General features: G+C 56.4%; 1 protein-coding gene across 3 annotated transcripts; it reads left to right on the top strand.

Moving 5' to 3' along the window:
• The first annotated feature begins 519 nt into the window (after nt 1–519).
• Nucleotides 520–19,550, top strand: NPEPL1 (aminopeptidase like 1). Of its 3 annotated transcripts, none has more exons than XR_013999669.1 (14): nt 520–719; nt 1,164–1,349; nt 1,791–1,961; nt 4,923–5,012; nt 5,481–5,562; nt 7,214–7,356; nt 12,862–12,939; nt 13,834–13,934; nt 14,554–14,677; nt 14,931–15,107; nt 15,626–15,736; nt 16,226–16,482; nt 17,017–17,166; nt 18,820–19,550. XR_013999669.1 is itself a non-coding variant. In XM_081149172.1 (12 exons), exons 1-12 carry the CDS (start codon nt 570–572, stop codon nt 16,382–16,384), a joined length of 1,572 nt encoding a protein of 523 aa, XP_081005298.1. In that variant the 5' UTR covers nt 520–569; the 3' UTR covers nt 16,385–16,978. The 3 variants fall into 3 exon arrangements, 1 of the variants encoding a protein (XP_081005298.1); XR_013999670.1 differs by lacking the exon at nt 18,820–19,550 and adding an exon at nt 17,362–17,607; XM_081149172.1 differs by lacking the exons at nt 17,017–17,166; nt 18,820–19,550 and having other exon boundaries at nt 16,226–16,978.
• Nucleotides 19,551–20,903: the final 1,353 nt, after the last annotated feature.

The raw sequence follows: 20,903 nt of genomic DNA, 5'->3' as shown, positions 1-20,903 counted from the left end.
CACATCCCTGACACCCCTGTCACATCCGGGACAGTGCCTGGCAAATAGCAAGGGTCTGAGCAAGGTCGAGGACCCCATTCAGTGAGGAGGAAGAGATGACATTGCCCAGCATGCCCGGCAGTGGGCCTCCTGCAGCGTGGAGCTCAGCCTGCGTAGGGCTCCTGTACCCGGGGCGCTGGAACGCGCTGGGGTGGCCCTGAGGTTGGGCCTGCGCCTGCTCAGACCGGCTGGAGGTCAAGGCCGCCGGCGCCCGGGCCCCGCGCCAGGGGCCTGGCTGGGAGCGGGGCTCCCGGCCTCGAGGGCAGGCCCTGCGCGGGGCGCCGGTCGGGGCCTGCGGGCCGGGCCCGCCCGGAGCCGGCGGGAGCTCGGGGCCTGCTCGGAGTTTGGGGCCCGCGCCCCGCGCGCGCCCTCGCGCCCCCTCGCGCCCCGGGCGGGCCCTGCACGTCTCGCGAGCGGCCCGGAGCGCGGGGAGGCGGGGCGGGCGGCCGGGCCGGGCTGGGGCGGCGCCGGGGCCCGGCCGGAGCGGCGGCCCGAGCGCAGCGGGCGCGGCGGCCGGCGGGGGGGCGAAGATGGCGAACGTGGGGCTGCAGTTCCAGGCGAGCGCGGGGGACGCGGACCCGCAGAGCCGGCCGCTGCTGCTGCTCGGCCAGCTGCACCACCTGCACCGCGTGCCCTGGAGCCACATCCGCGGGAAGCTGCAGCCCCGGGTCACCGAGGAGGTGAGCGGGCCGCGCCGCCGCCATGCGCCGCCCCGCGGGCCGGCGGAGGACAGGCGGGTCCGGGCGCGGGGGGCGCGGAGGCCCCGCCCGGCCCGCCCGACGCCGCCCGGGGCGCGGGCCTGGCGGCCTCCAGGCCGGCCGCCGCCTCCGCATGGCCGGCCCCGCGCGCCGGGCCTCCTCGAGGGAGCCGGCGCAGTGCCCGCTTGTCCCACTCTCAGTGGCACCTGGCCGGGGCCCACCCGCAAGGGCTCCCCGCGTTCGAAGCAGAGCAGCCCCACACTGGCCCTGTCAGCCCCGCCGCGTGGCCCGCGGGCGCAGTCGTGCCGCAGACACACACTGAGCCCGCGCGACGCCCGCGCCCGCGCCCGGGGCCCGCGCCCCCCCCCCGCGGGCACCCGGCGCGCGGCCCGCGCGAAGCCGTGTCTGTCTTTGTCTCCCCTCCAGCTGTGGCAGGCCGCCCTAAGCACGCTCAACCCCAACCCCACGGACAGCTGCCCCCTCTATCTGAACTACGCCGCCGTGGCCGCCCTGCCCGCCCGCGTGAGCCGGCACAACAGCCCCTCCGCCGCGCACTTCGTCACCCGGCTGGCGCGGACCTGCCTGCCGCCAGGGACCCACCGGTGCATCGTGGTGAGTGCCGCGGGAGGGGGCGCTCGCCGTCGGGAGCCGCCCAGCCCGGCCGCGCGAGCGCTCCGCAGGAGCGCCGCCGCCGCAGCCCCGGTGGTGACCCCTGTCCTCCAGACGGGGCAGCTGAGGGCGGGGAGGAAGCCTTTTCCCCCAGATCAGTTCTGTAGGCACGTGGGAGACAGGCCCAGACTGGGGCCTACTGTCGGTCCTCCCGGTTCTGCTTTCCTGCCGCAGGAGGCCTGAGGGGCCTGTAGTCGCTGAGGTTTCCTTTCTCAAGGAGCAACACTGGTCTGGGGGAAGGCCCGGGCCGGTGGCCGCGTTGGGCCACCTGTGTCCAGACTGTGTGCTGGTGCCTCAGACCCAGCTGCGAGCCCAGCGCGGCGATCGCGGCTCCCTGGGCGCCCGTGGCCTGTCCCTTCTGCTCATCAGTCTCCTCTGCTGCAGATGGTGTGTGAGCGGTCGGACGCCTTCGCCTCTGCCTGTGCCCTGGCCCGAGCCTTCCCCCTGTTCACCCACCGCTCGGGGGCTTCCCGGCGCGCCGAGAAGAAGACGGTCACAGTGGAGTTTTTCCTGGTGGGACAAGACAACGGGCCAGTGGAAGTGTCCACTTTGCAAGTGGGTGTCCGGACATTCAACCAGTGTCCCTGGGCCACTGGGAGGGGCGTCTGGGGAGCACTCTCTCCCTTCTTGAAGAAGATGGGAGGGCTGCTGTAATTCCTGAGAAGGCCCCGGAGGCCTTTCCAGACGGGCTCCCAGCTCCCTCTCCCTCAAGGTGGTCTTTGTTTTCAGGGTGTGGTTCTGCTCAGCCAATGGTTGAGCCCCTAAGTAGTGCCAGGCGCTTTCATGTTTTAATGCTAGTAATCCTGTGCACGTATATATCACACTCCCCTTTACCGCATACTTTTATGTATGTTACTTCACTGGATCCTCAGAATAATCCTTTGGGGGCAAGGCAGGGCTGGAAGTGATTTCCAACTCAGAAGTCCTTGTATGGACTGAATGTCAGGTTCCTCCTTCTCACATCCACCACTGTGCCTTGGCCCTCCCCACCTCCAGTCCCCACTCCAGCAGCCAGACCCAGGTTGTCCTTTCTCCCATCTCACCCTTCTGTCTTGGGAAAGCTGTCACCGTCACCTCCGGAGCTCCTGGAGGGCAGGGACGTGTTCTGACACATAATTTCCCCAGCACTTTCCCACTGCCACTATCTTGGGGTGCCCCCTCCCACACTGCTTTTCTGAACCACTGTAGTAGTCCCTTAACTGGTCCTGCTGCCTCCAAGTCCCTCCCTCCAGCTCCCTCTCCCATTGCTTTAGGAAGCCAAAGCTGGCCACATGATCACCAGTGGCTACCGAGTGCTTGTCAGGCATCAGGCCCTGCTCTTGGCGAGTGTGCGCACACTCACAGGTCAGGTTACTGAATTCTCACAATGGCCCTGTGAGGTGGCTCCTGTTATTATTCCCATTATAGAGTTGAGCAGACTGAGACTCAGAGACATGAAGTGACTTGCTGGGGCCACACCAGCAAGCGGTAGAGTCAGGTTTTAACTGAGGCTGCTTGCTGTCCGTCTTGAATTGTGAGCACTGGAGGTTCTGATACCCCGTGTGGCCTTTTCTTCTCTGTGGGGACCTCTTCAGCCCCCATCTAGGTCCTTGTCCCCTTCAAGTGTCTGTGGCCTCTCACACATCCCCCCTCTGTAGTATTGAATGGAATGGTGTGCTGTGGCCTCTGCTGGACTTGAGTCTCTTGGACATCTTTGGATTCTGAGTCCAGTGTGGCACATGGTAGGTGCTCACATGAGCATGGATGGAATGAGTGAATGAATGATCCTGCTTTTGTGATGAGGAAACTGAGGTATGACAAAGGGCGAGCGCTTCCCCGAGTCCACAGGGCTCTGTGTGCTCTCTGCCCTCGAACCCGCACCACCTGCGTGGGGGAGCTTGCTCACTGGAGGTCTGCATGGCGGCCACCTGGCCTCCTTTGAGACGAGTCTCAGGGCATTGACGCATTTCTCAGACAGCAGCCACGGCCTGAGTCAGAGATGAGCAGTGGATCTCTGTGACGCCCACAGGTGGGAACCCTGGTCCTCCCTGGGGGAGAGCCCGCTGACAGTCACCGGGACCCCACAGCCACATTTCATATCTGAGTTGTCAAGTCCTACGGCTCTGCCTTTGAGGCTTTGGGGTTTAATTACCTCGGAACAGACGGAGCTCACGAAGCAATTAGATAGGGCCTGGGATGTGGAGGGGCTGGCGCTATCGACCCTGAGCCTGCCCTCCCTGACACCAGGGGGCTGGAAAAGGTGCAGATGAACGCAATGCTGTCTGCACCCCGCTAAACCTGCCTTAATCCTTTAATATCGTTTCCTGTCTGAAGCTTCGGGGAGGGGGGATCGAGTGGGGCAGAAACAGATGAGAAGGCAGAAAACTTGCAGGTCAGGGGTGAAGCAGAAGTGAAATGGGGGGCAGCCAGTTTCTGGAACGAGTCTGCAGGTGTGCGTTGGCCCCTGCCTGAAGCTCCTGTGGTGGCTGGTGTCAGGGTCCTGCTCCAGTCTGGGTGCTGGGTGGCGGGTCAGTCACATACAGCAGGTCTGCCTGTTTCTTCCCTCCTGTGCCCAGAGCAGTATGGCATCAGATCACCAGAGAAACGAGGGTGGGCGGGCATTTACAACACATTTTCCCAGGGGGCTTATGTCAGAAAAATGCCTCCTGGAGGGCCAGCAGGCCAGAGGCTTGGGCCACAGAGTGGTTTTACCCCTTTGGGAGGATCCTGAGGAGCTTCTGGGGGCTGTGGCCTCTGAGAAGCGCCTCATAGGATGGCTGGGGTCTTCATGAGAACAGAAGGGAGGGTGTATTAGCTCAGGCTGCCATGAGAAAATACCATAGATGTGGCCGCTTAACCAACAGACATTTACTTCTTGCGGTTCTGGAGGCTGGAAGTTCGAGAGCGGGGTGGGTTCTGATGAGGGCTCCCCGCCTGGCTTTCAGGTGGTCACCTCCTTCTGTATCCTAATGGGGCAGGGAGCGTACTCGGGGCTCATCCTTCTCGTAGGAACCCTAATCCCATCATGGGACCCACCCTCAGGACCTCCCTGCGGCCTCCTGATACCATCCCATTGGGGGCTGGAGCACGGCGTCGGGTCTGGGGGCTCAAACGTGGCCATAATAGAGGGAAGCACCTCCTCCTGAGAGGGCGTGGGGACCGGCAGAAGCCACAGGCAGGAGTGCCCAGGGCACAGGGTCATCCGCCACTGGGAGGAAGAGGGTAGGAGTAGAGGAGGCTTGGAAAGGAAGGTGGGCCCCACTTATGCCAGGTCAGGACGCCAGGCTGAAGGGTCGCTGTGTCGCTCTGGAGGTGGGTGTGAACTTTCTGTAGATTGCGGGGGGGTCAGGATCTGGGGCGCCAGAGCAGGCAGTGTGGCTCCTGCTTCCCCTCCGCCTGCCCCTTGCTGTTTTGTCAGTAGCCCCATAACCTCCCCCAGCTGACATGTGCCTCTGACACCTTTTGATCGCCAGGGGAATGGACGAGAGGGCAGCCCCGTCCACCTGCTCCCGTGACAGCCTGTGATTTTTTTTCTAGTGCTTGACAAACGCCACGGATGGTGTACGGCTGGCGGCCCGCATTGTGGACACACCCTGCAATGAGATGAACACAGACACCTTCCTTGAGGTGCATGGCCTGAGGTTCATGCCAGGGAGTGGGGCCAGGATGGGTGGGTGTCGGTAGACCCCAGGGAGGGTCATAGGAAAGCTGGGGGCTAGAGGGCGACAGTGTTCAGTCTCTGCACTTTGCCTGGGGAAGCCTGGGGCTGCTGTGGACAAAGTCCTACTGTCCACGCAGCTCCAAGGGGCCAGCAGCCTTGACCGAGGGCGGATGGGGGGGACAGAGCCTCCTTCGAAGGCCCCTCTGCAGGACTCCAGCCATGAGCTGCAGGAAATTGCAGTTTGGAGGGCGAGCCTTCTCTCCTGGGTTTAATCACACTCAAAGCGAGAGAGTCAGAGCCGCTGGCTTCCAAGCCTGGTTCCTCCCCAGCCATGCAGCCATCAGCTCGTCCTTGGCCCAGAGCCTTGGCCTCGCCTTGAGTTAAGCCGTCTTCACGTGTCTTTGTGGTGGTGTTTTTTCCACAAACACATCCAGGAGATTAAGAAAGTTGGAAAAGATCTGGGGATCGCCCCAACGGTCATCCGGGACGAAGAGCTGAAGACAAGAGGATTTGGAGGTGAGTGGGGCTGGTCCTTGCAGGTCTGGGCCTCGGAGTGCTCTGGGGCACCTTGGCTGGCAGAGTGGCACTGGGCCACATGGTGTGTCATCCCAGACTTCATCCTGAAAGAAACCGGCCTGTATCTAACCCCAAGACCGGACCCTGGGAAGCAGACCGTCACTGGGGAGAAAAGAGGCAGTGATTCAGATTCTGATTCAGATTCTGGAAGCCGTGGGAGCCAAGTCCTCCCCCGCCTGCTCCCTGTCCAGCCTCCTCACGTGGTGCTGTCCTGGTCCCTGGGCCAACTCAGCAGGGCCTTTCTGTTCCTCGAATACACACGGTCACGTCCACCCCAGGGCCTTGTACTACGGCTCTCTCTATCTGGAATATGTTCCCCCAAGATACTCTCAGGGCAGGGCTGCCACACCCTGCACACCTCGGCTCAAAGCCACTTCCTCGAAGAGCCTTCCCTGATTACCAGGTCCATCTCCCGCACTCCCTGGGCCCTGGAGGGGCAGTGAGGACCAGGGCAGTGTCAGACCGGCTGGGGAGGGTCACCATATTTGTTATCTGTGGCCTCAGAACAAATTACCCAGAAGGTAGCAGCTGAAAGGGACACACACTCATGATCTCACAGCTCTGTGGGTGGGGAATTGGGCCCGGGGTATCTCCCAGGCCGCCATCAAGGTGTGGACTGGGCTGCCATCATTTGAAAGCTTGACCAGGGCCAGGGATGTGCTCCCGGCAAGTCTCACTCATGGCTCTGCCAGCAGGCCTCGGGCTTGCAGGCTGTTCTTGACACGTGGGCCTCTCCTTGAGTGGCTCACAATGTGGCAGCTGCTTCCTCAGGGCAAGGTCTCAGTCAGAGAGCAAGAAAGAGCAAGCAAGCCCAAGATATAGACAGGGTCTCTTTTTGTAACCTGATCTTGGAGGTGGAATCTCATCTGCTATATCCAGAAGAGGTGAGACAAGAGAGCCTGTCCATACTTAGGGGGGAGATCATCTTACAGGTGCCAGTTACAAGTGGAGAGGCCACTCCTGTCAGGGAAAGCTTCACAGAGGAGGCATCCTTTGCAGTGGGTCTTGCAGGGTGAGTAGGAGTTTGTCAGGCACCCATTATTGGCTCTTGCCCTAGTTGGAGGGATCATTCAGTTCGGTTATTAGGGGGCCTGAGGTGTGGACTCTGCCCACGGCAGGCCAGGGTTTTCTCGAGAAGATGGGGCGTAAACTGAACAGTGAGGCAGCGGTTGGAGTGAGCTTGGAGAGGGTGGTGCGGTGCCGAGTGCACAGAGGGTTCAGGGCGGGAGAGCGAGCGTGGGCTGGAGCAGCCTTGAAGCATTGTCCAAAAATCATTTCATTCTGCAGGCCTGTTCATTTCTTTCTGGGAACGATACAATATTTTTTCCTCAGCGGGTTTTCTTGCCTAACAATGCTTCGCATAGAATTCGTGTGCAGGCCAGAGCTTTGGAACTAATTTGCATTCCTCATCCCCCGCTGGCCGGGGCAGGAGGGGGCAGGGAGCTCTGCCTGGCGCTCAGCTCTCCAGGAGAAACACCCCAAAGCCAGAGGAGACCTCTGGTGGGAGAACCGGTGTTTCGGGGGGGGCTGCTGGGAGTCCTCTGCTCAGTTCAGCCTGAGCCTAACCGCCCCCTCCCTGTGCTTCCCGTAGGAATCTATGGCGTTGGCAAAGCTGCCCTCCACCCCCCAGCTCTGGCTGTCCTGAGCCACACCCCGGATGGAGCCACCCAGACCATTGCATGGGTGGGCAAAGGGATCGTCTATGACACCGGGGGTCTGAGCATCAAAGGGAAGGTGAGGTGCTGGGGCCAGCACTCGGGCAGTCCAGGGTGCGGGGGACCCAGGTGGGTGTTCTGCTCTCAGTTGTTGGAAGAACGTGGCCAGGTTTCTGGGAGCTCGAGTTGGGCGTGCCTCTGGGGAGCCGGGTTCAGGAAGAGAGTCAGTGGGCCCGATTGGCCTTCTGAGAGGGATACAGTTACATGCCCACACTACAAACAGGCGTCTGGAAACGGAAAATCTGGATAGGATCCAGAAGCAAGCTACAGAAGTGATTTACAGGGTAGGAAAGCAGAATCGGGAGGCAGCGTGCAAGGAATCAGGTGTCTCTTTTGTGTGGAGATGAAAAGGACCCGGGTGACGCCCCCCATCTCCACGACTGCCCCAGGTTTCCAGGGACAGAATGCTCAGGGGTGGTCCACACAAACCGCTCAGAAAGCAGACGCCCAAGGTAAAGCCAGGGGGATGTGGGCCTGGAGGCAAGCTGCCTGGGAGCAGGGCTGTGAGGCCAAAGTCTCAGCAGTCACTCCTGTGGGTGGCCCTTGAAGTCCCCCGTCTCAGGAGGATGGGTACCTATGGAATGCCCATCTGTGCCTGTGTCCACCCCCCTCTCTGAGCAGCCTGCCCTCCTCCATACCCAGCGCGTTTGGGGCCTGCTGGGTATAGGAGCCAGACACCTTCATCTGCTCACCCCACACACTTGTACACCAAGCTTGGGCTGGGCTCTAAGGGACGGAGACTGGGGAGGGACTCGGAAGGAGCAGACATGTGAAATTTATGCACAAGGAAATCTGAAGGGAAGAGAAGCTACCACCCCCAAGAGGAAGCTTTAGAAGGGAGGGGACAAGCTGCACTCGTGCAGAGCAGACACGGAGAACTAGCTGCCCGCGTGGCTCACAGATGTGTCCTGTTGACCCAAATGGTGTTTTAAAATTTGAATTAGTTACCACCTTTTAAAAACAGGAAGGATACTCACAAAAGACTGGATTTCTGACCTTTTGTAAACTCAGAAGATCTGGCAGTGCTGGTTCCACGTTCCCACCTGGTGACATTGTGCTGGAGCTCAGTGGTGGCTGCCCCGTGGATAGAGCCTACATACTGCAGTTTGCCCTGCACCCCACCACTCCCTGTTGCCTCTCAGACATTGAACCCCAGTGTCAGTTGCTATTTAGAGTAGGTATTGTGCTATTATTTGCCATTTTAGCCTGTCTAGTGTATTTGGTGCCTACAGTAGATGATCTGGGGTTTTTTTTTTGTTGTTTTTAACATCTTTCCTCCTTCAAGCAACAAAATTATTTTCAGGACTAATCAGGAAATGAAACTAATTATAATAAAGGTTTTAAAAATCACACACCAATAGTGAATTAACTAATAGTGAATTCTCTTTTACTGAATTCCATACATATTTTCATGCCAGTAAAAACCTTAAAATAAATGTTACAGTACAGATGAAGGAAACTGATGGATTAACACTTTTAAATAGCATTAATGTAACTTTATTTTTTATTATTGTATTTTATTTTTTTATTGATTGATTTTAGAGGGAGGGAAGGAAACAGAGAGAGAAACGTCAGTGTGTTGCTCCACTTGTTTATGTGTCATTGGTTGATTCTTGTATGTGCCCTGACCCGGGATCGAGCTGCTAACTTGGCTTATCAGGATGACATTCTAACCACTGGAGCTACTTGCCCAGGGGGTAATTTTTTTTTTTTTTTTTAAAGAAAAAGCTTATGCCTCCATACTGGTTGTGCTGGTAGAGGTTAGCCTTGTAGTTGCTGCTCTCAGGCCTTACCGTCTGCAGATCTGTCAATGACTTTATCAGAATTGATCTTCACATCTTTACATTCACCAGACAGACAGAGGTACCAGATTTGCTAGTCTCTCTTCACTCATGGCTGATAAAAACACTATTAATTTTAATTTTGAGGAATTTTTTTGACATGAAGCAACCAATACACACATACTCAGGAAGAGTCTTCAGCGTATGGATTGCTTGGTAGAGGCTGCTAACAATCCAGTCTCCCAAGAAGCCAGAAATTGTGATGCTGTCCATGTGTTCAGTTCTTTGAGATGTATTCTAGCAGCTTTGGAATGTCTGTGGAGTAAAGACATTTTAAGCACAACTCCGGGTGTTCACGTAGATTGAGAGAAGCCAGGAGACCTACGCTCGTGGCACCCTTGAGTTTGCTTTGAATGCACTGTTTGAAGGCAGGAGCATGTGACATCGCAGACACTAGACACCATGACCCTGACGCCAGCCCGCACGATTCCGGCTGTTCCGAACCGTCCTCAGAATTGAGGCTCATCGCTGAGGCTGTGTGCGCGGGGCCAGCTGTGAAGCCGGCAGTTATTACCATCCATTAGAATAATGTTTCTAAAAGGATAAGTAATTAAAATAGGCATTTTGAAGCTTTTATTTATATGATTAGGACTCACTTCAACCAACAACAGGTTTTTTGGGGGGAGGAATAATTTATCACTGATGACAACAGGCAAACTGACTTTTAGTCGGTTTATTACTGCCTTTAAATTCCCCCTGGCTGATGAGTCCTCTCTAGCTCCCCTGGTGCCCCCCTCCCCCGCCCCTTGCCCTGGAGGCAGCTAAGTGCTGGCTGGTAGAACTGTGGGCTTGTTTCTTCTGGGATCAGATGCTTTTTTGGATGTTGGCTGTTGGAGGGTCAGAGGGAGAAGCTGGCTTCCTATGAATTAGTCGTTTTGCTGGTGGCACCAGCTCCCAATTTAGCAGGAACTATCACAGCACCATTTCCAAAGGTTTCAAAGGCAAATCAGGATCATTGTGAACTAGCAGGTGTCAACTATGTTAGTCTCAGACCCCTTACACTCTTAAAAAATATGGATCCAAAGAGGTATTGTGTATAAGGGTGATGTCTGTTGATATTTACCCTACTAGGAATTAAAACAGGGAAATTTTAAGGATATGTTTACTAATTCATTTTTAAATAACAATATAAACCCATTGTTGACTTGCATGTTAATGTAAATGGTATAATTTTTTGAAAATAACTGTATTTTCCAAAGTGAAAAAAATTAGTGAGAAGAGTGGCATCATGCTACATTTTTGTAAATCTCTTTAAGTGCCTGCCTTAATAGAAGACAGCTGTGGTCACATTTCTGCTTCTGTATTTAGTGTATCTTGATACATTGTTTCAGCTGAAATGTAAAAAGAAAATCTGGTCGCATTCACTTTATAGTTGGAAAGGGAGTAGTTTAGTACAATTCTCAGAACTGAGGCCATTCTTGTTTGCTATTACACTAAGACTTGACAAGTGGTAGCTCTGGAAAGATTCATTCTAATGTGGAACCTGAAACAATGTCAGTGAACTTTTATGCTCTGTTACATTAAAATCACATGGTCCAGCTTGAACTTTGAATGCATATTGTTTGCAGAGTTATGCAGAACTTCTGGAACTTGACACATTTCATTATATCATATTATTTTAAAAATCACATTTGTTAATATCACCATCCTCTCATGTAAAAAGCCATCGATGCCCTAGATGGTTTGGCTCAGTGGTTCTGTTGGCCCTGGACTAAAGGGTCTCAAGTTTGATTCCGGCCAGGGGCGCGTGCCTCAGTTGCAGGCTCGGCCCAGGTCAGGGCACATGCGGGAGACAACCGGTGGATGTGTCTCTCGCACAATGATGTTTCTCTCTTTCTCTCTCTCCCTCCCTTCCACTCTCTGTAAAAAATCAATGGGGAAGAAAAAGTCATTGAGTATTCAGAAGCTGGAGGCAGATACAAGTTTTCCAAAATTCTGATTTTTTTTTTTGATTTTTTTTTTTTTTGCTTCAAAGCTCAACTTTATTTTTGGCAACAAATAACAACAGAACCATTTTCCTGGAAGTGAGAGGCTCACTTTGTTCATTTTTGAGAAAATATTTGCCAGACACCTGAGTCTGAATAGCCACCACGTGCGTGCTGTTCTCTCAAGTAAGGGCGCCGGTGAGAACAGCAGCAGAGAGAGATCAGCACGCGGGCCGCGCCCGCCTCGCTCCCGCCGGCCCTCCGCCCTCCACCGGTGGCTGGAGCCCTCGGGGCTCTGTGAGCACCGTCCGCTCCCTCAGACTATTGAGAGCTGCTGTACTCAGCGGCCGAGGTTTTTTCAGGTTAATAAGTTGACTGCTTCACCAAGGAAACTCAAGTGAAATGGGCAGTGCTTTTCTTTCCTAGAGGGCTGGAAACAAGGCCAGGCACCACGGGCTTACTCCATGCCATGCCTCGCTCTGTGCTGTGCCTGCAGCCCACTCGTCACTTGTGGCTGGTAGGTGCAGGTGTCAGCGCAGTGCAAAAGGCAAATGCCACCTTAGTGTCCCTGTGGGAATTGTTTCTTTTATAAAAGTAGGAACGGGGTATGGGGGCGCTGCGAGGAGAACACAGTAAGTAGACTTACTGTTGCAGTCGGGCATTCGTCTGGTTGGGAGGCTGCACCAGTGACAGGGATGCAATTCCAGTGACCATCACGAGCTATTTTCTATGGGCCATTTTGCAAGTGGCTTGATTCCAGATTCTAGGCCCTGTTTTTCTGTTTAAACAATCCTGTGCTTTCTCGCAGTTTAGGTCAAAAGAGACAGCTTGTTTTCAAGAGTGCTAGCTGGGTCATTTTCGCTCGATTTAATTGTAGAAGCAGCTCAGTTTATACCTAAAAATACTTTCCATTAAAACTCTAGGCTCATGTAATCCGATAAAGGTTCAAAACATCTCTCGGTACATTTCAAACCCGAATCCTTACATGTGATGACCCGCTGTTAATTTAAAAATATGAACCTGTCAATTAGCGTTGGGAGCCTATAAAATGTAAAAATATGTAACCACTCTCCACCAGTTTATAGAAAATCACATTTACCTCTGTGGCAGGAGGGCACCTCTGTTTCTAGCCGCCTCTCATTAAACCGGTCTACCCAGGAGATGCTAGCAGATGGTGGGCAGGGTGGTGGGACTGCAGGTAAACTCACCAGTGGGAGTGGGGTTGGTGATGTGACAGTGACATTTGGGAAGAGCTCACATTAACCCAAGTGGATTGTTCAAGAAAGTGACGTGGAGGAGCAAAGAGAGCCGAGAACAGAAGTGTCAAGGCCAGATGGTGACGGCTTAAGTGCCAGAGCGAGGAAGTGGGGCCTGTTCCCTGGGCAGCCTGGCTATGGGTCACATCCCAGCTTCCAAGCTGTGGTGGCTGTGGCTGTGCAGCACCCTGGCCACTGCACCTCTGGATGTCCCACTGCTATGTGTCCTTTGTCCCCTCCCCTGAAGTTCCCTTGGATAATCCCCAAAGGTCTCTTCAGGTGAAAGGGTCCCCTGATTTCTGGCCATTACTTCCTGTTGCTTCTAGAGAACACCCTCCTGGCCAGTGGGAATTTCCTGGTTTCCCTTCTCTAGGTCCTGCGGACCTGGGGAACCCCTCTGGGGCCCTGGTGGGACGGGCAGGGTGGGACGGGGCAGGTGGGACACTGTTGCATATCAGTCAGCACCCACTCACCTCTCTCTCACCATTTGTGCTGTCCTTAGACCACCATGCCCGGGATGAAGAGAGACTGCGGGGGTGCCGCAGCCATCCTGGGGGCCTTCAGAGCCGCGGTCAAGCAGGTTAGTGGGGTCCCACCTCTGCAGGCCTGGTGGAGGGGTCTGCACCCATCAGAGGCCAAAGGCTCTGAAGGTGAGAGGCAGAGACAGCTTCAGGGTGGCCTTCCCTGCCCTGGGGCTGTGATCGCGTTCAGTGGGCTGAGGTTCAGTGGTGTATTCTATGTGTCCTTTGGTACCATAAAAGCCCCGGTACCATAAAAAGTTTTTGTTCAACCAAGGTGTGGTGTGCCCTGACCACTGTGGGGGTGACTTACCTTCTTAGTGTAGCTCCTTCAGGCCCATTCTAAGAGGCCCAGCCTTTCCTGTCATTAAATACAGGGTCTCCTCTCTCCATAGGGCCTACCTGTTTGCGTGGTTCCTGGGGGTAAACTGAAAGTGTGAGCAAAAGGTCTTGGCAAAGTTTCGAATCATGCCTGTTTCCCTGAGCAGAAATTCCAGGAGAAAGGAGGCTTGGTCCGCATGGGGTGGGGGCACCCTGACTGCTCTGGGGCTTCCAACAGGGCAGAGGGGCCAGCACCTCTGGGGCCAGGCCTGGAACCAGGCCGGCGCTCGCTTCTACTCTGCTCGACCTCATTTGAAATGGACCTTCCTAGGGCTTCTCTCAAGCAAAGCCACAGGCCACCGTGAGCTCTGCAGGGGGATGTGGCAGACGGAGCACGAGTCATCTGCTCTCTTGTCCCCTTGCTGGCTGGAGATTAACAAGGAGTGCAACCAGCATTCAATGAGGCACTCACCTCACTCAGCAATGCAGGCCCAGCCTAGGGGACAGAGCCCAGCTCCTGCTACCTGCCTGCCCCGCAATGCCCTGCTGCCTCCCTAGATGTGCTTGTCAGAAGGACTCGAGGGGTCCGAGCACCACCAGCCTGTAACTGGATCCTCTGCCCACATCCCCTCCAGGGTTTCAAAGACAACCTGCACGCCGTGTTCTGCTTGGCCGAGAACTCAGTGGGGCCCAATGCAACGAGGCCCGATGACATCCACCTGCTGTACTCAGGAAAGTAAGGCCACCTCTCTGCTGGCTACAGTCCCCTCTGGGCATGCTGTCCCCTCCTTCCCAGGCGAGGACAGATTGAGTCATTCCAGGTTGGGGGGCAGATTTCACCCTGCTTACTCCCTCCAGGAGGTAAATTCTGTTGGAGGACACCCTATTACAAGTAGCCCTGGACCACAGGCTGCTTGCTTCCAGGGGTGCCCAGGAGGGTGCCTGGCTCAAGAGCTCAGGACCCACCCTGATTTAGTCGGATGAGCTCTTCCCCCCCCTCACAGGTGCCCATCCCCAGGGTTACCCTGAGAGGTAACCCTGCATTTACCTAGGGCCAGGAACTGTGTAAATGCTCCCCACACAACCCTGTTTTCTGTATTATAGACAAGAAAACAGGCCCAGGAGCTGGGTGGCTTGTCCCAGCTCCCAGCTGAAGAGTGACAGGGCAGGATTGACCTGATGGCTCTTGACCCTGGCACTGCATGGCTGTAGGGGACAGTGGTGTGTCTGCCCCCCCCTCACCCCGGGGGGAGTTATAGAAACAAGGGCTCCAGATGGGGTCACCCAGTTCCAAAGGGACTCACTCCCAGTGCCCCAGGGAGTGCCACCCTGAGTGGGGTCCCTGCCATCCACAGGACTGTGGAAATCAACAATACGGACGCCGAAGGCAGGCTGGTGCTGGCGGACGGTGTGTCCTACGCCTGCAAGGACCTGGGGGCCGACATCATCCTAGACATGGCCACGCTGACTGGAGCTCAGGTGAGAGCCAAGGCCACCTGGACTCCAGGAGGGAGGGGCTGCTGTCAGTTCATCTTCATAACCTGGGTAGGGACCCAGGGAGGGTACAGGCCATGGAGCCTATGCACCGAGGCCTGGAGGCCAGGCCAGGCCAGGAAACCTTCCTCCCCGCTCTACGTCTGTCTGCGTCCCGCTGCCTCTCTTTTGACTTCTTTGTTTCCTCTCTTTCCTTGTGTGTTTCCCTCTCCTGGTCTCCCACGGGGCCACCTCCCAGGGCATCGCCACGGGCAAGTACCATGCCGCTGTGCTCACCAACAACGCTGAGTGGGAGGCAGCCTGCGTGAAGTCGGGGAGGAAGTGTGGGGACCTGGTGCACCCGCTCGTCTACTGCCCCGAGCTGCACTTCAGCGAGTTCACCTCGGCTGTGGCGGACATGAAGAACTCTGTGGCGGTGGGTTTGGAGTGGCGCCCAAGCTGGGGGGAGGCAGAGCCCCGCCCTCAGGGAGTCATTGGGACCCCAAGAAACTGCAGCAGTGTAGATGAGGGTCGCCCCACAAGGCCCTGGTTCTGTGCTGTGGGGGGGCACCTAAGGGGGGAAGGATGTACCACTCCCCGGCTCCCTGCCAGTGCACCCACCTCGTCAGGTGCTGGGTTTCCTCCCTGCCTGAGGTCTGTCTGCTGCCCCTCATCAGCCCTTTTACTGGCTGCCCCCTCTCCCTGGGGTGAAGGCAGACCTAAACCGACATGCAGGGTCCTGGGGGTCCCGGGACCCTTTCAGCTGTCCCTCCTCTGCACTGGACCCTCCCCCCTGGGGAGGCAGTGGCTGAGGATGGCAGGGTGGGTCCAGAGTGTGGGGGTATCCACAGCAGGCCCAAGCAGAAGCAGCCCTGAAGGTTCTCGTGGTGGAACTCCTCCACGCCCCCACTGCTGGGAGGGGAAGGGTCACCATCTGTTCTTCTGTTTCCCCAGGACCGGGACAACAGCCCCAGCTCCTGTGCTGGCCTTTTCATTGCTTCACACATTGGCTTCGACTGGCCCGGGGTCTGGGTTCATCTGGACATCGCCGCACCTGTGCACGCGGTGAGTCCAGGGCCTCAGTGGGTACCCTCCCCTCCCCGATTAGGACACTTCCTTAGCTGGCCCGCCTGTCTGTGCCCCCACCCATGCCTTCCCCTTGAGCTCCAGACTGCAGGCTGAGCTCATCTGGAACATTCTGTACTGAGGGTCATATTGCTCATGGCCCAGCCTCCCAGCCAGCTGTGGTGCCCCTGATCTCTGGTCTCCTCATCCCTGGGAACAGAGTAGCTGCTGTGTGCGGTCACTCCCCAGACAGGCCGTCCTCGGCAAGAGGCCCAAGGCCCTGGATCTCACCATTTTGCACCCCGATGAGACCTGGGTGAGGTCAGAGCCCTCCTTGACCCTGAGTGTGGCAAGACAGTAGAAGAGGGTCTGCAGGGAAAGTGGGGGGTGTGTGTCTTTCCCTGGTCCAGAGCCCCTCCCCGCAGAGGCAGGCTCACTGAGTGGGTCTGGCTCCACTGGCAGGGATTTTCACCTGCACTTTGCCCACAGGGTGAGCGTGCCACAGGCTTCGGTGTGGCCCTCCTCCTGGCACTCTTCGGGCGAGCCTCCGAGGACCCTCTGCTGAACCTGGTGTCCCCGCTCGGCTGTGAGGAAGATGCCCAGGAGGGGGACACGGAGAGGGACTCCAAGAGGCGCAGGCTTGTGTGAGGCCAGCCAACCGCCTGGCCCAGCAACAGAGGGCTCTGCCTCACTTTGCACTAATTAATTTTAAGCAATTGGAAGATTACACCTTGAGATGGGCTTTGGTTTGTTTTTGTTTTTAGTTGTTGTGATGATGGAAATGGCTCCTTATGTCTTAGAAGACAGCTTAGGGGTTGGTGGGGCTCTGGGGGAGGGGTGGCAAGCACTGGGCTATTGCTGTTTGAGTTGCCTGCGGGACTACTGCCAGCTTCTGCAAATTGTACTCCCTCGTGGGGCCTTTGCATGATCTTGGGCTCCAGGAAGCATGGGCAGCCCCAATGCCTTTGGCCTGCTGGCCCTCAGGCCTCCTGCATCTACTTGGTGCCCAGATGGGTGCCTGTGGCCCTGTTTCCAGCCCCAGGCTGCCCACATGACACCCACATTACAGAGAGCCCAGGCCTGTGCTGCGGCCAGGGCTGCTGCTATCTCCAGGCAGCCCACCCCTTTGAAAAGGTGGAGGTGACTTGCTGCAGGGACTTAATTTTATAGTGAGAGGAGCCTCTACTCTGGCCCCTTAGAATTCACTGGCGGTTGAATTAAATATGGCTGCACCACATCACATCTTTGCCTCTGTCTCACTCTTTCTCTCCCCGTTTTAGAACCCACCCTGAGGCCTGCCCCCGGGTCTGAGACCCTGGCCCTGCTGTCACATTCTCCCAAATGAGCATCAGGCTTTGCAAGCCCAGGTCTGCAGGGATGGTTGTCACAGCCCCCAGCACATCCTGAGGCTGAGTGTTGCACTGGGTCAGGTATGTTTCCTTGGCACTGAAGATACGATCCTACTGCTGAAGGGCAAGACCTGGCCAGGATTCAGGGAGACGTCCCACCTGGGCCCAGGTGAGGCAGGTGAGGCTGGCCCCAGGGCACCTGGGAGCCAGCTTCTTCTAAGTTCCAGTGAGAGTGAAGGCAGCGCCTCTGTCCCCTTTTGTGTTCCGTCCCAGCAGCCACCTGGGCACAGAGGAGATCAGGGGCTCAGGCCCCATCTGGCAGAGAGGCAGCTGCCCAACCTCCTCTGCTGGGAACAGAGGAGAACATGGCTGCAGGACACATGTCCCCAGGCTGTGCCCTGACCCACTGACTACCTCACCCCGCCCAAATGTCCCCAGACTCCTAAGTCCCTTCCCCACCCAGCCTTGGAAATCAAGGTGACTCTTTCTGGGCTTGATTCCAAATAAATATTTATTAACTGCCTGGTGTGTGCACAGCCTTGGCTCAGCCGGAACAGGCAAGCAGCGGCTCCAACACCTGGACCCTGTCTGGGAAAACTGTGGCATGACACCTTAAGTAACAATAATAGCAGTCACAAGGCGGTCGGTCGGTGGGCAGCGGGCTCTGTGAGCCCAGGGGAGGCATGACTGAGGTAGCCGGAAAGGCCAGAAGCCTTCATGGGTCATTAGCTTGCTTAATGGCCTTGCAATAAGCAGCTCTCAACAGTTTCCCTCTGAGATGCCCCGAAGGAAACAGAGGTCACTGAGGTGGTCTAGTTCCTTCTCCAGGCAGCTGGCACTATCCGCTCTCAGGGTGCTGCAGGATGCAGGGTCAAAGAGCAGAAGAACTGAGTCTCCCTTGTGTGGACACAAAGGTGGCCTTAGGGCCAGGGACCCAGCTGGGGCCTTGCCTGCATGCCTGGCGTCAGGGAGACTGGGTGGGGGAGGGGTGTGCTGTGAGCCACTCCCAACAGCCAAAGGGCTTTAAGACAAGACGACTGCTTCCCCTGGCCCCAGAAAAATGCTTGTGCAAAGCCTGAACACCCGGTCCACATCGGGCAGCTGGTTGTATATGCTTGAGCAGGCGATGCCAAGTGCTCCAGATGAACTTGGCTACAACTATTACCACCAGCACACTGTAACTGGGGAGGGAGGTGGGTGTCAGCACTCCTGTCCCAGGAGAGAGGAGGCCGAAGCCCTGCACTCAGCCAGGTGGGAGAGGGGAGCAGGCTGACCATCACAGCCAGTGCAACTTCCTGTGGGTAGGTCTGAGATCCCAGCACCCACCTGGGGTTGGAGGGCAGCCAGGAGCAAAACATGGTACCCAGCAGACAGGAACGAGGGACAAGAGGGAAATATCTGTTTTGGGAAAGGAGGTACCAGGTGTGGAAAGGATTCTTGGCTTCCTGCTGGAGCTAATGGTCTTCTCTGGGGCTTGGGGAGCAGGCAAGAGGACAGGAGACCCCACTTTCCTCTGTTAGACAGTTAAGCCTAGATGCAGGCTGTCGCTATCGGCTTGTGTAATGGAGAAAACCAGCTGTCCCTGAGTGTTTCTGGAGCTGACGGGATGCAGGGCAGTTCTGGGGAGCAGGGGTGAGAAGGAGCCTGAAGGTTTGGAAGAGCCCAGGGCTGGGAGAGCCTTACTCGTATCTCGCCAGGACGCCTCGGCTCAGGGAGCTGACTTTGTCATTATAGACCACCAGCTCCAGGTCCTGGCTGCAGCCCAAGCTCTGGTCACACAGCCTGGCCACCACTTCTGGACCACCCACCACTGGGCTGCTGGGCTGGTAGCAGACCTCAGCTGCTGGAGCCAGACTGTGACGTTGCAGAAGGCCAGCCGGCCCGCATCCTGCAGCCTGTGGGAGTGGGCTGTACGAAAGAGGGATGCAGTCAGCAGCACTTCAGGAGAGGGACCACAACTCCAGTCCACAGCACTGAGACAAGAACCCCACTCCCAAAGGTCAGGTCTGTGTCAGCAGATGTTTAGGGAAACGGTTGGTTGTTACCTGGCTCTCAGGAGGACGAGGAGGCCACTGGGCCCTGGGAGAGGGGCAGCCACCCTGGTCGCTGAGATTTTCAGGCTCACCACCCACCCACCTTGAGACAACCAAGCTTTTGCTTCTCCCTACCCCTACCCTGTTCATGAGAGGGAGGACTTCTCACTGTCACGCCCTGGCCCCTCATGGCCCCTCATGTGACCCCAGGAGCCCCCTCCCCCAGTATATGTTTGTTGAATTTGAATTTGCTGTGTGATTTTTCTGCCCAGAGCCCCCGTTCAGACTGTGTTCCCTGGTGAACTGATGTTCAGCATTTTTGTTTATTTGTTTGTTCTTTAACAAAAGGTTGTTTTGGTTTGAGATTCAGCAAAACATACGCTGCATTCAGCTTTCTCCCCATTCAGGAGTCAGTAAATGAGTTGTTTTCCAGTCTGCTTCGAGTCCTTGCCTCAAATGAGCCTCCAACAAGATAATGCATTTAAAAGCCCTTGGAAAAGTACCAGGCCCCACGCACATTTGAGATGCTGTCATCATGTGAGCGGTGGCTCAGCCCTGCACCCTGAGCCAGGCTCAGCTTGTGGAGAATCCTGGCCCAAACGTGGATAGGACTGGGGGTGGGGCTGCCTTCACATCCTCCTGCTGCCAGCCAGTTCCCCAAAACCCAGGCCTGCCCTACCGCTGATGGCCCAGGGAGCACCATGCCTTCCCTGGCAGCAACATCTAGGGGGGCCAGGGGACAGGTGTGTGAGGGCAGGAGTATCCAGAAGACCAGTGCGTCCTCAAGAGGTGGAAAGGGTCCTCACCGGCTTCCAACTGGTGGGCTATTTTCACTTCAGTCCACACTGTGGTCCTGTTAGCTTTGGGATCAGTCCAGGGAGCATTCTTCCATCAAGAAAACAAAATAATAAATAAAACCCCCAAATTGAAAACCTTAGAAACCTGGCTTACATTCACCATTAGCAAAATTAAAACACAAGGTGCCTTCTACCTGAAACTGGGAAAAACTCCATGCTGCTCAGACCCCTTTCCCCCACCCCCACATCAATTTAGGAAGTTTCCACTAACTCCATAACTATAGGCCTCTTTGTAATGCCTGAGACTCCCCCCCACACACACACGGTTGGGTGGCTTTCTGTGGCAACCAACCATGAGCATGCTTGGTCCGGTGCGGTGAGGGCTCCAAGCTGGCTTCCTTATCCAGTATTTATTAAGCACCACCCCTACTTAACCCCTGAAAAGCTGATCTCTATTAGGGACATCTTCCTAGCCAGAGGCAGGTGGAAGTTGGCTTCTGACCAAGGTAACTTCTAGCAGCATCAAAGGAGCAGCCAGAGCCACTGGGCGAGAGGCTGGAGATAGACTGTGCCCCTAGCACCCAAGAGGGCTGTTTTGAATGAGGCCATTGTGCTGGAAGGATCCCCCATGCCGACCTCAAATGCCCAGTCTTGTACCAACAGTGGGGATGGTTATCAGTGACCACTAGCACAGCTGACATTTCATAAGCACTTTGCCTCATACAAGGCAAGTTATCTTCCCAGCCAGGCGACAGAAGCTAGTGTGCACTGTGTGCATGTGTCTGGAGGGGCACAGGCGACCTGTGTCCTCTTTGCATCATTCTGCCTTCTGTCCTAAGACCTCTGACCTTGGGAGCCCCTCCCCTACAGAGGAGGCAGGTGAGTCAATAGAAGGACAAAGCTGTGGATGGCAGACAGAGAGGTGTGGCCAGCTCAACGGGGCTCATCACAGGCTACATACCCCAGGGAGCTCTGTGTGTGGCCCTGG

The sequence above is a fragment of the Miniopterus schreibersii genome (genome assembly GCF_964146895.1).
Source record: "Miniopterus schreibersii genome assembly, chromosome: 10".
In the NCBI taxonomy this organism is placed as follows: Eukaryota; Metazoa; Chordata; class Mammalia; order Chiroptera; family Miniopteridae; genus Miniopterus; species Miniopterus schreibersii.
This window is presented reverse-complemented; position numbering and strand designations above follow the sequence as displayed.